The 13974-nt window shown below is 37.3% G+C and overlaps 1 protein-coding gene across 5 annotated transcripts in view; it reads right to left on the bottom strand.

Moving 5' to 3' along the window:
- Positions 1 to 13974, bottom strand: part of ATP11A (ATPase phospholipid transporting 11A) — a 118882-nt gene that overhangs the window by 52480 nt on the left and 52428 nt on the right. For all 5 annotated transcript variants that reach the window (XM_071430635.1, XM_071430636.1, XM_071430637.1 and 2 more), the window contains exon 2: positions 8610 to 8732. In XM_071430635.1, the coding sequence (XP_071286736.1) occupies positions 8610 to 8732 (123 nt within the window). The remainder of the gene's footprint in view (positions 1 to 8609; positions 8733 to 13974) is intronic.

Here is a 13974-nt window from a genome sequence, read left to right as displayed (position 1 = left end):
GAGGGGCTGCCACACAGAACAAGATTCATCTAATGACTGCTGCATTCAAGGCAGTTTCTCTACCCTAGCTAGGCAGGAACAAAACAAAAAAATTTAAAGCAAAGTCATTCAAACTGACCTTATTAAATCCATCAGATTACTCTGCTGAGAGTCAGTACTATCATCTCTCTCCTTCAGATAATTTCTAGTCATGTTCTTTGTAAACTCTTAAAAAGTGGTTTGTGTATATTTACTTTTTTTTTCCACTATAATTCACTTGAATGATATAAGTTTATCCAAACAGTTAAACACTATTTAGATAAGCTTTCGAGTTGGAGATTGCTTAAATGATCTTTTCCAAATGCTACAGAAGACCCAAAGGCCAGAGCGCACGGGTGTTTTGTGCTTACAGGAGGTAACACATCAGACACAAAGTAGTAGTAGTAGTTATGCATCCAGCCAAAAGAAGAACACATGGTGCCAACAGATGCATCTGAAGCACTTTGCAAGAGTCTGTAAGATAAATCTGGTGTCAAAACAGCATCATGCAAGTAGATTTTCTTCCCATTTATAATTGCAGTAGCTGCAGTGCTGATGTATTTCTGCACTCATGAGCGCATCCATAGTATTCCCGCCCATGCCCCTGGCTCCATCTTGCTCTTTACTGATACCATCTTGCTTTCAGCACCTCCAAAGTCAGCCACACAAATTCCAAAATGTAAAATACAGTGTTCTTGACACCATACTTTGACCTTTCCATTTGGTATCCACATGCCAGAATTTTGGCTCATATTTCAAGCTTCTCTTTCCACCCTAAGAGGTAGATATTTTCTTAAGTAAAAGGAGAGTTTCTTAAGTAATCACTTTACATCAAAAGCTGAAGCTGTAAGAAAAAGCACTTCATACTGAGTTTTGTCAACACCTCAGTTTCTTACAGATTATTTGTTTTAAATAGTCACCACCTCTCTTCTAACACACCCTGATTTCACTCTTTTCACTCAACCTTTTTGACTGCTTCTTGTAAATGTTTAAAACTACTACAATAAAAACATCTACTATATTGGTTTAGCCCTGGTTTGTAGACATCTTCCTATGATAATTCTCATCCCTTCTACAAAACAAAATCCATCCTGACGATAATAAAATCAGGGTAGTATAAAGAAAAGCTGATCTTGCATTGATTTGTGTCCATGGTGACTTCAGTATTTTTAATGAACATATTTTTATATCAATTACCAATAAACAAGACATGCTTAAAGCTGCAGTTTAAAAACCAGATTGCAGGCATGTGTGCATACCATGGAATGGTTTCAGTGGAAAAGGACATTGAAGATCTTCTCAAGCATCCAGCCCCAACCTCCCTGCCATGGCCAGAGACACGTTCCACTTGACCAGGCTGCTCCAAGCCCCATCCAAACCAACCTTGAATGCTTCCAGAGATGCAGCACCTACAACTTCTCTGGATAACCTGTTCCAGTGCCTCACCATCCTCAAGGTAATTCTAAACCAGCCCTCTATTAAGCTTCAAGCGCTTCTCCCTTGTCCTTTCACTTAACAGCCTTGTAAAAAGTCCCTCTGCAGCTTTTTTGTAGTCTTCTTTTAGTACTGAAAATAACACTTTGTATATAACACCACCTTACAAAGTATTATATTACTAAAATGACACAAATATTACATATATTATATATGTATAGGTAACCCTCTTCAACAGAATGGCTGAAAAAGGTCTGATCAAAAGTTTCATAGCTTCTTTAAAATTAATTTTATTTATAAAAAAATTACTTTTTTTGAAACATGATTTGTCTATCTATATAGAGAATTGGTACAGAAAAGTACTGCAAAAGGTATAAAAAAACCCAGGAAATCAGTAATTATCTGAAATCATAAGAAGTGAGCTGAGAGTATGCCTTGTCCAACTCAAGTGACTTGCTTATAAACACATAGGAAGTTTATAGCATAACTCACCTATGTTCTTTAATGTATTAAATTAATATGAAGACTTTGACTCAAAGCAAAAAAAAATACAGACTTCTGTGCTTATATGCTACGCAACAGAACTGGAATATTTTGAAAAGTGTTGTGCCATATTTATGACAATTTGGAATGAATGCAGAAAGACACAACAATACATTAACAAAAGTATTAACATATGCACCATCTGCACAGTGCTTATCACTCCACTGAGGGAGGGACTCTGGTTTCTCTACATCACAAGGTCATTCACAACACAAGGATCAGTGAAAGCTCTGCTACATGTAGGGCTTTTACAAGTGAATAACAACCACCAGTATGTTAGAGACAGTACAAAAATGAAACTGATTTAGGGAAGTTATATCAAATGGCACACTTGATAAACCAAGATACATATTTTGGCATAGCATTCCTTAAAACCAGTTGATAAAACAGGATTTCTATTACGAACTAGTCTGTCTTTAGTAGTCTCTGTTCAGCAACTCCTAGTCTTATCAAATAAAGGCTATTAACTCCAGGAACTCCTCTGACAAAGAAATCCTCCAGCATTTGTAATTATGTAATTGTAATTTTAAAAATGAAAAAAAAAACCTTACAGCAAGGATGACTGACTGAAAACAGAAATCACAGAGAAGAATACTAGGAAAACAGAATAAAGAGCATGTGAGACTAAGGAAGCTTGACTTTCTCACTTGTAAAGAGAGAAGAATTACACCTGTATTCCCTGGCATTAGGTTTGGATCTGTTGTTTTCCTTCCTTCTTCTGCTTCTCTTTTGCAACATGAACACTCCACACTGTTATAAAAACTTAAAAAGCTCTGTTAGGAGCAGTACCAGAGCCAAAGATAAAATATTGCTAATAACCCTGGACTGAGCCATGGGAAGGGTAAATGACTTCTCCTGGGAACATAAGAGAGGTTGCAAAGAGCCTCTGACCTGGAAATCCCATGCTGAGCAGGATCATCAAGAGCAAAGAAGAGCTTTTCCTTGCTCTCTCTAGGCACTGACAGTTATCCCCAGAAGGAAATTGTATTATTGTGCCTGGAAGAAGTGCACACTCATCCACTCCCATCACAGCTCAGGTACTGAAATCCCTCAGCTGGCCCCTTGGAGAGTACAACTGATTCAGAGGCATTTCAGCTTTACTGCCAGCCAAGTCCATTTACTCTTCTCATCTCTAACAGCTCCTGCCCTGCTCAGTGTTTGGCAGGGCTGGGCACACCTGACCCTTCAGCCCTTGCAGCATGGGATCTGACCTCCTGCTTCCCCCAGTGTGGCTGGGAGGCAGGGCAGTACCCAGGCAGAAATGGAGAGCTCTGTGCTCCAGCTGCATTCAGGGCAGATCAGTAAAAGGCACACACGACACTCCCTGCTTCACTCCCTGTCCCATACACATCTCTGCCCACCCACCCTCTCTGCCCCCCCAGGGTATGCTACACAATCATTTATTGGCTTCACAAACACACGACCATGCCTCTTTCCACTGTGGGTTTTGGACACTCTTCTGGCTTTCAAATATTGCTCAGGGCTGTGTTTGAACTCCCCATTTTGAAACTGCTATGTCATGGCCCTAGAGAGGGCAGACAAAGGCTTCCAGTTGTGAAGCAGCACCTTGGAAAGTGTGGGACAGTCTAGGTTTCTGCTGGGTTCGAAGTGGCTCATCTTGATAGAGGTGGTTTAGTATTTCCTTAAGCTTCAATAAGTATTAATATTTGTTCTCAATGTGGCAACAATATGAGAAATCATAAAAGCACACAAAGACTGGGTCTGGTATAAGTGCTGCAGGGAAGAGGTACAGTACAAGGGCATGAATTTCTGCTGAAAGAAAGGAATATTTCAACATCATCTGCTGAAACATGTCAGAATTACTTAACTTGATTAAACTATTAGTCACTGTGATTAATTGTGAGTCATCTCAATCAGATTAGCACTGAAGGTACCTAAGTTTTGCCTTGCAATGTATAGGATTCCCAAAACACAGCATTATTGTCTCAGGGCACTATCACAGAAATCAATGTTTCGATCAGTATTTAATGAAAAGTCCTCAAGAAACAGACAGACAACTGAAGACTGCATTATTTGTGCAGCAATACCAGTATCACTTCTGATCCATGAATACATCATACAGCATTACAAAGTAGGAAATAACAGTGGTCCAGGTGTCCCACCTGAGTTCAACTGATTGCTTTTCTATAAGGAAGAACAGGAAATAAAGCTACAGCACAAATGAGCATTTCATAATTTCATGTATAATTTAATTAGAATGACATCGCTTTAGGGCAAATTCTCCAAGTAATAGTTCTGCATACATTGTAGAGTCAATCTTGCATTTCATGCAAGAGTCATATCCCACTACTCTTCAGTATCATCTTCCAGGAGCATAAGCCCTCCTGCCTCCAGCTCTGTTGGTGACCCAGGCATAAGTGGGTTCTGTAGCTGTAAAATTTCTCTTTATTAAATTATGACAGTAAAAGTCTGCAGCTGGACAGGACCACCAAGACAAAATACTGTGTGTTGATTATCCACAGACTGAAATGAAGAGTAAAAGCCTTTGTAAGTCTCCTTAACCCAACTTGCTCTATGGGTGGTATGGGGGGAAATCTGTTCTCTTACCTAAACTTCATGGATTTTCTAATTTTGCCAGGTGTCTCTGACACACAGAAAGTTGTCTTGGCTCTCATTAAACAGGTTACTCCTATCCAGGAATTTTTGAAATCTTTGGCTCTTTCTTGTGGTTCTTCCTTTATGGGTTTGGGTTTTTTGGGGGGGGGGGGGGGGGGGGGGGTGGGGGGGGGTTGGTAGGTTTTTTTCCAAAAGTGATAAGCAGCTATAATTAAACATGTTCCTTTGAACTCCATATTGTTGGTTCAAAAAAGATGTTATTTTTCAATACAATTTTTCCCTCTGTTCAAGAGAAATGTACGCATTCAATCAGTCTTCAATTCATTGTTTCCAGTAGAACAAGAAATGTAAATCCCGACTTTGTCGACAAACTAGCTCCTTGAAGCACAGCAATTCTAGAAAAGTATTAGATTAACTTCAGGAAAAGGGAATTTGGATATTGAAAAATGTTAAATTAATAAGAAGCTAAAAACATCATCATGTCACTACATAAATCCATAGTTTGTTATGTACTGAATGATCTGTGCATGATTCTACTGGTTTGGGAAAAGGGACAGACCAAATCAGTGGAGTAGCTTTTACATAAACAGTTATTGAACAGGCTCAGGCTATTCCTCCTGGAAAGGAAATATGGTGGAAGACCACCAACAGAAACAAGATTATAAACAGGGGATAACTGTAATCCAAATCCTTGAATCCGAAAATTACTAACTCAAATTAGCAGGAAGTTTGAAAATGAAGGCTCATAGTTTCTTTTGGCAAACATTTCTACAGTTGAACTGTTCTTCATTCTGAGAATTTACATGGGCTTAAAAGGTATTGAAGGGATTCACAGAGAAGAAATTAGACCACTAAATACACAATCATATTCTCAGCACAATAACCTGAAGCCTGAACCTTAAGGAAGTTTTGTACTAAAAAGTTATTTTATAATTTATCATTTTGTTTTTCAAAAAGTAAAATCATGTTTCAGAAGGAAAATAGGTTGTTTTACACCAAGTTTTGGTAGCTGCTACGGCTCCCTAGTTTAACTTAGTTTCCATTTAATTTGTAAATTCACCAAAAAGTAAATAGTATCAAAATGTGAATACTTTTTTTCAGAAAAAGGCAAGCCACCTCCCTGCAAATTCAATTACTTTCTTTCTTCTACATTTGAAACATTGGAATTTTTCTACTAGCTGATATTTTTCCACGCTGCAGCACTGTCATGTGACAAATTCAATCAAGGGTACGTAACAGCCACTTCAAAGGCCAGCACCCAAGGCAGCTGAAGCAGCTGAAAGTTAAATCAACAAAAGGATACATGTTATAAAGGTCACTGTCTGTAGAAGGTAAAAGGAACAGCATGCACAATCCAAAAGACATGAGTTTTTGTCTTTTACTACTTCAGCATACACCTTTTGCAATACATTGTTAATATCGCAATTGAATTAACACATCAAACCAGTAGAACGCTTTTGTCTAGGCAAGGTCTTCCCTGTATCATTTTCCACCATCAGGAATGTATCATTAGGCAGACAGAGCATTAACCACATTCCACAGTGACACTGCAATGTACATGAACTATCCCTCTGCACTTGAATCAAAGCATTACCTTGCTGACACCAGGAAGCCTCTGGTGAAGCATAGCAAAGTGTACCTTTGGAAGGTCCAGTAAAGTCTAAGGTTCACACTACTGAAGGTGATGTCTTTTTCAGGGCATTATGACATGACATTTTTAGTAAAGCAGCATACAGACAGACAAATTGATGCCATTTCCTCATGCTTTTCAACTATCCTTTTTAGAAACTCAGCTTGTCTTAAATTGGTAAAGTCTGTACTTGGAAGTTCAGAGTTTCTCATCCTTGAAGAGCAATCACAGACCTTCTTACATAAGCACTAAACACCTATAAAAGCCCAGCTGAAAGTTACTGTCTTTCTTGCTGATGAAAGGGGAAGGAAGTATCCTTCATGGTTGAGGTAACGCTATACAGTGTGCTTGTGAGCATGTACCTTTACTCTAACAATTATGGATTTGCCATCTTAATTTTGCACATTTGAGCATTTAATAGAAATGTAATGTCTGCATTCCCCACACTGTAAGAGGTGCCCCCTCTGAGGGTACATAAGCAAGGGACAAGGACAGGTGAAAGGGGAAGAGGAAGCAGCTCACAGAACCAGAATGAATGCTAGCCAAGCCACAACAGTGCCTTATTCAGCTTGTCTGGGATGGAGCGTGGGAATAACAGAGTTCACTTGAAAGGGACAGCACAGGAAGGACTCATATACAGGCAACAGCTTTCATCAAACAGCTTTCAGCAGTCTGAGGAACTCTTCAATATTATAAAGCATTTACATGAATCCTGTTCCCTCCTGAAATATCACCACTGTATTTACTTCCACAAAGACAACCTACATTTTATTTTTTAAATGAGGCAAGTTTAATCAATAAACAGAAAAATTGAGAAACATCTTATATATATAAAATGTACTTCCACTAATACTTTTTGTTTATGAAAGGTTATTTACAGATACAGTTCACAGCTAAATAGTTTAACATTTAAATATTTAATTGAATATGCTGTAAATCAAAATAAAAATATAGTAAAGTCTCTGGCCTGAACTGGTTGAAGTTATATATGTTCACTAATTGTTGGCAAGGATTCCTTAGTTCAACACATGTTTAAGTCATACTTTAAAAATCTCACTCTGCAAAGCAAAGCAACTTGTTACTTCCACTAACTTAATATGTCAAAACATAGTTGAACAGGATGTTTTTATTTCAATACAACTATCAGCAGTAACTTCAATGGCTTTATTTACATACATCTCAAATGCAATTTAAAAAAAATATCACAGGAATACAAAAATTTGCATTAAGTGTGTTTACTCTACCATAATTCAAAAGACAATACAAACCAATGTGTAGAGCACAGGATTTGCCACTGTACCAGTCTGACTGTACTTCATCTGCCTTAGCATTCAAGCATTCTATCTCAAGATGCCTAAATACTACACTCTGCTTAGTACACTTTCTTTGAATGAAGTATGGTAAGAAGGTAGCAAATAGAAAATCTCACATGAGAACTGACACATCATTTGTGAAAAGTCTGGCTTTCATGATGTTAATGGCTGGCAAGTGTTCAGGTCCACAAGGGTAATCATTCAGTTCCTTGATATCATAATGCTACCAAGGTTCTGAAAACTGCTGAGGATTTGAGACACTTTTCAAAAACAAATTCTCAGTAATGGAGATATAATTTTGAATTGATTATTTTGTATTAGCTGAAGGTGTGAGCTCATGAAGATTAAAATCTAAGTATATTGCAAACTTGGGAGTTCTTGAGTTGTTAGCCATACATCACCTGCAAGCATTCAAATTTCTATGCCACTGCAGTAAAAACCTTTGGCTAAAGAAAGCCAGCTGGAAAGCACCAACATGCCAACTGCTCACAAAAAGCTGCTGGAGCTTATGGAAGTTAAAACTTACTAACTGAGGTAAGGGACAACTAGAAGATTTCTAAACAGCACAAATGTATTACACTGCCAAGACTTGAAGTATGATGCACTTTCATGTGAATGAAGAAGACTGTTGACAAAATCCCACAGGAACATTAGGAGCTTTTGAAAGGAACGACACTTACGGTAGAGAGAGTATGATGAATCTAAGTGCTCAACAAATTAAATTATTTCTAGTACTTTGAGGTATTGCTCTTGAGTACAATGGATGCAGTCTTTCTTTAGGAAGATTTTATTTACTCCAGGATTGCCTCAAATGAAAATTGTTGTTTTTCTTTGTTGAAAAGCTCATTATTACTCAAAGACTGTACTATACTAGGTACTACAGTAAACATGGGAGAAATTATTCTATTTCTATTCATTTTAGAGACAAATTAGCAATTAGGTTTTCCAGAAGAAATCTGAGATATCTTTCTTTTACCTTTGCTGGTTGTGGAAAGGAAAAATATACAGGAAGCCTAGGAAAAATCTTGAAAAAAATAAACAGAAATAATAACTTCAGCTGATTTATCTAAATGAATGAAAGAAAATATTGGTACCTTTGATGAGACTATTCTATTATCTGGAAACCTCTGTGGAATGTATGCTTCAGCGCCTGGAGGTGGCTCACGATGCCCAACATAAATAGTCCGACTGTCCACCCAATTCTCTTCTCCAGCACACTAGGGGAGAAACAAAGAGTTACTGTGTCAGTTCACTCAGTCTTTCTGCAGTAACATGAGTCACACACTGAATTAACTAATCACATGCCTGACCCTCTACACATACACAGCCAGCAGCACATGACCCCTCACACTTTTCTGTATCAGCTCAAGATCACTAGAAGACCCAAAGCCAAGTCAAATGTCAAAACTCTGCCTTAACTGCACTTCACTGTCCCATAATGCAGTGAAAGAGCATCCATGAAAATCACTGTTCTGACTCTGTTTATAACTGAAAAAAGGGTGAATTGTTTAAGACCCTCAGTCAAATTAGGTACTTAGTATTTATACGTTTTTTACACTCTTTTCACCACTAATAAAAATCTGTGTTAATCAAAATATTTTAATATATGACAAATTCTTCACATTTTTGACACTAGCCCAGCCATAGCTCAGAATTTCATTTGCAGCAAAGTGAAACTGTTCTCCTGAAATACTAGTAGTAATCATTTCTCCACACGTGAACAAGCTTAGATACTCTTTAAGTTGCCAGGAAAAGACCTCAGCTTGTCAACTCAGAGTACTTCCTCTTCTATGAAAGCTGTAGGAAAAAAAAGTAGGTGTGCCAAATTTTCACATTCAAATCCAACTCTACTACACCTACAGCTTCCCCAAAATTACTATTTCTATGTTCTATTAACTGTAAAAAAAGTACTTTCACAAAACCAAAATAACCAATTTTTAAAATTTAGAAGTAAATTTTTTGAGGACATAGATTATAAAATTACCATCCCTTAGTCAACAGTCTAATTCACACCTACCTTATGAAAAACATTTTTGAAGCACAGAACACATCCCTAACACTTGGAGAAGCCCAGGCATCAGCAACTTTAACATCATCCATCATATGGTAAAATCTGGAGTAATTTAAATATGTCATAAATTAAGCTCAAAACCTCTGCTCTATGTTGCACTGAGGCATTTACACATTCTTTCATTAAGCATATTAGAGAGAAGCTTCTTTTCTGCATCCTCAACAGCTACATGGTATTTAGTACATTAAATATGCCCTGAAAGTGCTCCTGGGCACCGGTGCTTGTCTGCCTCTACAGGTGACCTGTCAGACTGACACTGAGCAAACTAACCCCAAACAAACAGTGTGACTTTGGTAGTTTACACAGCCAAGGCATCATTCTCCACAGCAGCTGGATGCTCCTGTGCAATTCTTGACAGAGTTTAGTCATACAGACAAGGTTCCTTCTTTTCTAGCTGGTCTTCATGTCAATAGGTCCATTTACTTTACTAGTACACACTTGGCCATTAAGCCTAAAACAAAATTTAGTTCTCAAACTTGAACAGTTACCCTAACATTTTTTTCATCAATTCACATCTGTGATTTTTCCACTGCCCTTAAGTGCCACACAGCCGAAGATCATTTTCTACATAATTTATTGGGAATAGACATATAAAATCTTGCAATACTCTGCAGGTTTGGAGCAGTTAAGCTAATAAAACAATTATCTCTGTGATGTGCATGACTTTCTCGAGGTTGGAGAGAACATCAAAAATATAAAAAGAAAACCTATTGGACACAGACTATTAACTACAAAATAGCTGAGTAGAAGTCATCAAGTAAAATGTAAAGTGAAGTAGAAGGATTAAAGAAAAGTAACTTCTGCCATCCCAGAAGTAGGTACTAGAAGCAGACACAAAGGACCCAAAATCATTACTTGATTCTTACACGGCAGAAAAATGAAGGCATTATGTTCAGAAGACACCAAAGAACAAAATTTCAATACTAGGCATAAAATTAAAGCCAAAAGTAAATCCCACTTCTTTCTTATGTGTTATTCAACTTCCAGTAACTTGAAAGAGTCACTTAATACATTATATGAAGCTGTTCACAAAGGAAGTAAAGATGACAGCCCCTCCTAAGACATACCAATAGCCCAGGCAGGACTTGTGCTAAGCCCTGTAGCTGCCCCTAGCTCAGTGGGAGTGCACACACATTTCTCCCATGCCACAGCTAGCACAGGCTCAAAACTAGGACGTGGGTCAGTATAAAAATTGCATTGATTTTCCAGTCAGACAACTTCTCCCTTACCACCAAGTGGACTTGTCAAAAGTCAAGTGTCATTCAACCCATTCCTAAAGGCCAGATAACATTCTTTGAGCAAGCCAAAACATTTTGGAAGGAAGTAAAGCATGTCAATGTTTCTGTATTCCACCTTACTTCTATGGCAATAACAAAACATGGTATCTTTACCATTTTATCAGTACACAGTCCTTTTTTTATCTTGTCAGTGCACTAAATGTACAATGCACAGAAATTATCTACTGACACTTGCATCATTTAATACTCCTAGAAATACAAGGGAATGTGAGATATTCCTGTAAAATACATCAAATTGTACATTTTTTCATTTTTTCATTAGGAAGGACATTCTAGACAAACACAGCACAAAGATCACTCCTGATAAGTGAAGTGCCTAAGTACAGAGATGATTACCTAAACTGCTAATGGGAATGCCATATATACTTCAAAAACCAAGAAGAAATCCCTCAGCTTCTGCTTTCCTCTACAGAGGCCCAGCTTAAAAATTTATCTCACAATTATTATGAATCAGTCCAAACAGCATGACAACAATCTTAGCTCAAAAAAGCACTTTTTAAAGTTTCACCGCATACATTGAGTCTTCATCATGACTTGGTTAAAACAGGCCTCCAAAATTACCTATGGACCTGGGAAGATGGAGCTCTAAACAGCACCCTCCTGTCATTACTGTCAGTATTTACAGGTCTGATAGCCCTGGAGTACTGTGTCAACACTAAGTAAGCCAACCGCTCTGGAATTTGTGTCCCTAAAGTAAGAAGCATCAATATAAAATAGAAGACAATCTCTTTATTAGCTTAATTTCATCTAGTTTTATCACAGATTATTGATAAATTTACCACAAATGTATAAAACCATATCTAACTTAAATTATCTGCTAGCACAGAACATTTTTTCTTTTTCTCTATGTTAATACGTTATGGAAAATAAATGCACTTTACCAACCTAATTCAACAACTTCAAACTTCCAAGACCACTCCTAGTACAAGTGTAAAAAACTAAGCATGGGAGAGTAAGGCTCTCTTTGCCAGTGAAGCAGAACTGCAATACACAAAATCAGATGCACTGCTCAATATGGCAAGACTTGTGTGAAGCAGAAAAAGATACCTTTAGAAAAACAGTACTTGAAGCCAGGACATGGGCCACATAGAGAAATCAAACTACAGCAACTGAATGTCCTGTAATGCCAACTGCCAAAGCCAAACACCCTGATCTGACAGTTTTTAGTGTTCTGGCATTACAACTTAGAGAATGTCACCAGAGTCACTGAAAAAAGCAGTCTGATGCCACCGCCAGAAGAACAAACTACAAACTACATTAACTTCTTTTTTTAAATTCCACTGCTTAAGCCTGTTAAGAATATGTCCAAGAAACCATAAATATACCTTAGCATTATCTGCTTCTATTTATAGTATAAAGCTCAATGTACTGACACCTAGTTTTAGTGGCACATCAATGAAATGTTACATCGCTTTCACTCTTTCAAGCAGTGTCAGCAATCTTGAAAGCAAAGACCAGCAAAAGACAAAGGCACAGAGACAGAAACAGTTAGCAGGATTTTTACCTTAAGAGTTGAAGTATTTCTGCAGCTTATTTTTTTCTTTTTTAGAAAAATCAAACTGAAACTAGCTTGAGATTCATCTTCACGCTAGTTTCAGTAATTTTTATCTAGATTTCATTTAAACACATGTATTGCCTGAAAAGACAAGGGGCTTGGTATTCAATGGGTGACAGCAAAAAGATGATAGGAAGATGCTAGTGGTAGTTGCTGGAAAAGTAACTTGACTTTGAAAGATCCCAAGTCTTTCCCCCTATTTTTAGTAAAGAGATTTAACATATGATTTTGAAATCAGTGAAAACACTGAGTGACACTTCCTGACTCTTCACCTGAACTATTAACTCAGGTATAATTAACAGCAACAAATCTTCAGTATTTTATTTTCTCTCCAAATAACATAAATACAAACACTATTCAAATAAGTTAATATGCACTAAGTATAGCTAAAAACTCAATCAATCTGCCCTGGCCAAGCTCAAAGTACATTTCATTGAACAGTATTCTCTTCTACTGTTTTCTAAAGGCTTTTTGATTAAAAGGTATAGTGCACTCTAAGCACAGATTTGAAAGCAACAAATTCTAAGCATCAGCTATAGCCTTGTTCATCCAGGCTGTGACTCCTTTCCTCCACACAGAAGTACTTGACACCAATAGAGGCAGGCTTTCCTAACAGCCTGGTGTTTTACTGAATCACGAATATTTGATGGCAATTAAGCAATTAGCACCACTGTTAAAACTGCACACTGAACACACAGCTGCTCAACCACTTTGGAGTTTTAGGATAACAGATACTTCCAAGCCATTATCACTCAGAATCTCCAGGAAGAACTGATAGTGCACAGTGTGAAAAAACATTCACGTATTACAACAGCTCTGCACTAAAGGCTCTCAGTTTCCAATTTTTCATTCAGTGAAGAGAAACAACTTCAATATCTCAAAGCTGTAATTCACTAAAGTGAAGAGGAAAAAAAAAAAGTTGTTTTCCTTTTGAATACTGTAAGGAAACTATCCTCATCATGCAGTATTTACCAAGCCATGAGACCATATAATCTCATCTTTGTCTCTGTCAGAAATTCTGAGTACCTGCTCTTTTACACTTGACACCTTCTGCAGGAATAGGTGCAGCCATCTTCTTTCACAAACAATGGCACAGAGTACAGATTGGAAAGTACACATCTTTCCTAATCCAGTCCTTTTAAGGGTAGATTTGATCTATAGATAACAAAAATCCATCTAAAGAAATAATAATTTTAAATAATCTACATTTCCTAAAGTTGCTAACCAGTAAAATAGATTAAGTTTTAAGTAGTCCACTTTTGCAAAAAAAAAAAAAAAAATTCTCTAATTTGTATGTATGTATTTGTGGAGATAAAGGGTGAAATTCTCATGCATTTAAAGGATCTTAATTAAATTTCAAATGATAGGCCAACTCACAAACACCTATAGAGAGAGCACTTAAGCTCTATATTTTGTGCACGGCATTATACCAGCCCTTCCTATGAATTTGCCAAGCTCAGAATGAAGAGTATAACGTTGAAAGCTGTTCACAATATGTTTTGTATGAATATAGAATAGCACAGATAAAAGAATCA

The sequence above is a fragment of the Agelaius tricolor genome, unplaced genomic scaffold, assembly GCF_023055355.1.
Source record: "Agelaius tricolor isolate 1412-34295 unplaced genomic scaffold, bAgeTri1.0.p SCAF_7, whole genome shotgun sequence".
In the NCBI taxonomy this organism is placed as follows: Eukaryota; Metazoa; Chordata; class Aves; order Passeriformes; family Icteridae; genus Agelaius; species Agelaius tricolor.
This window is presented reverse-complemented; position numbering and strand designations above follow the sequence as displayed.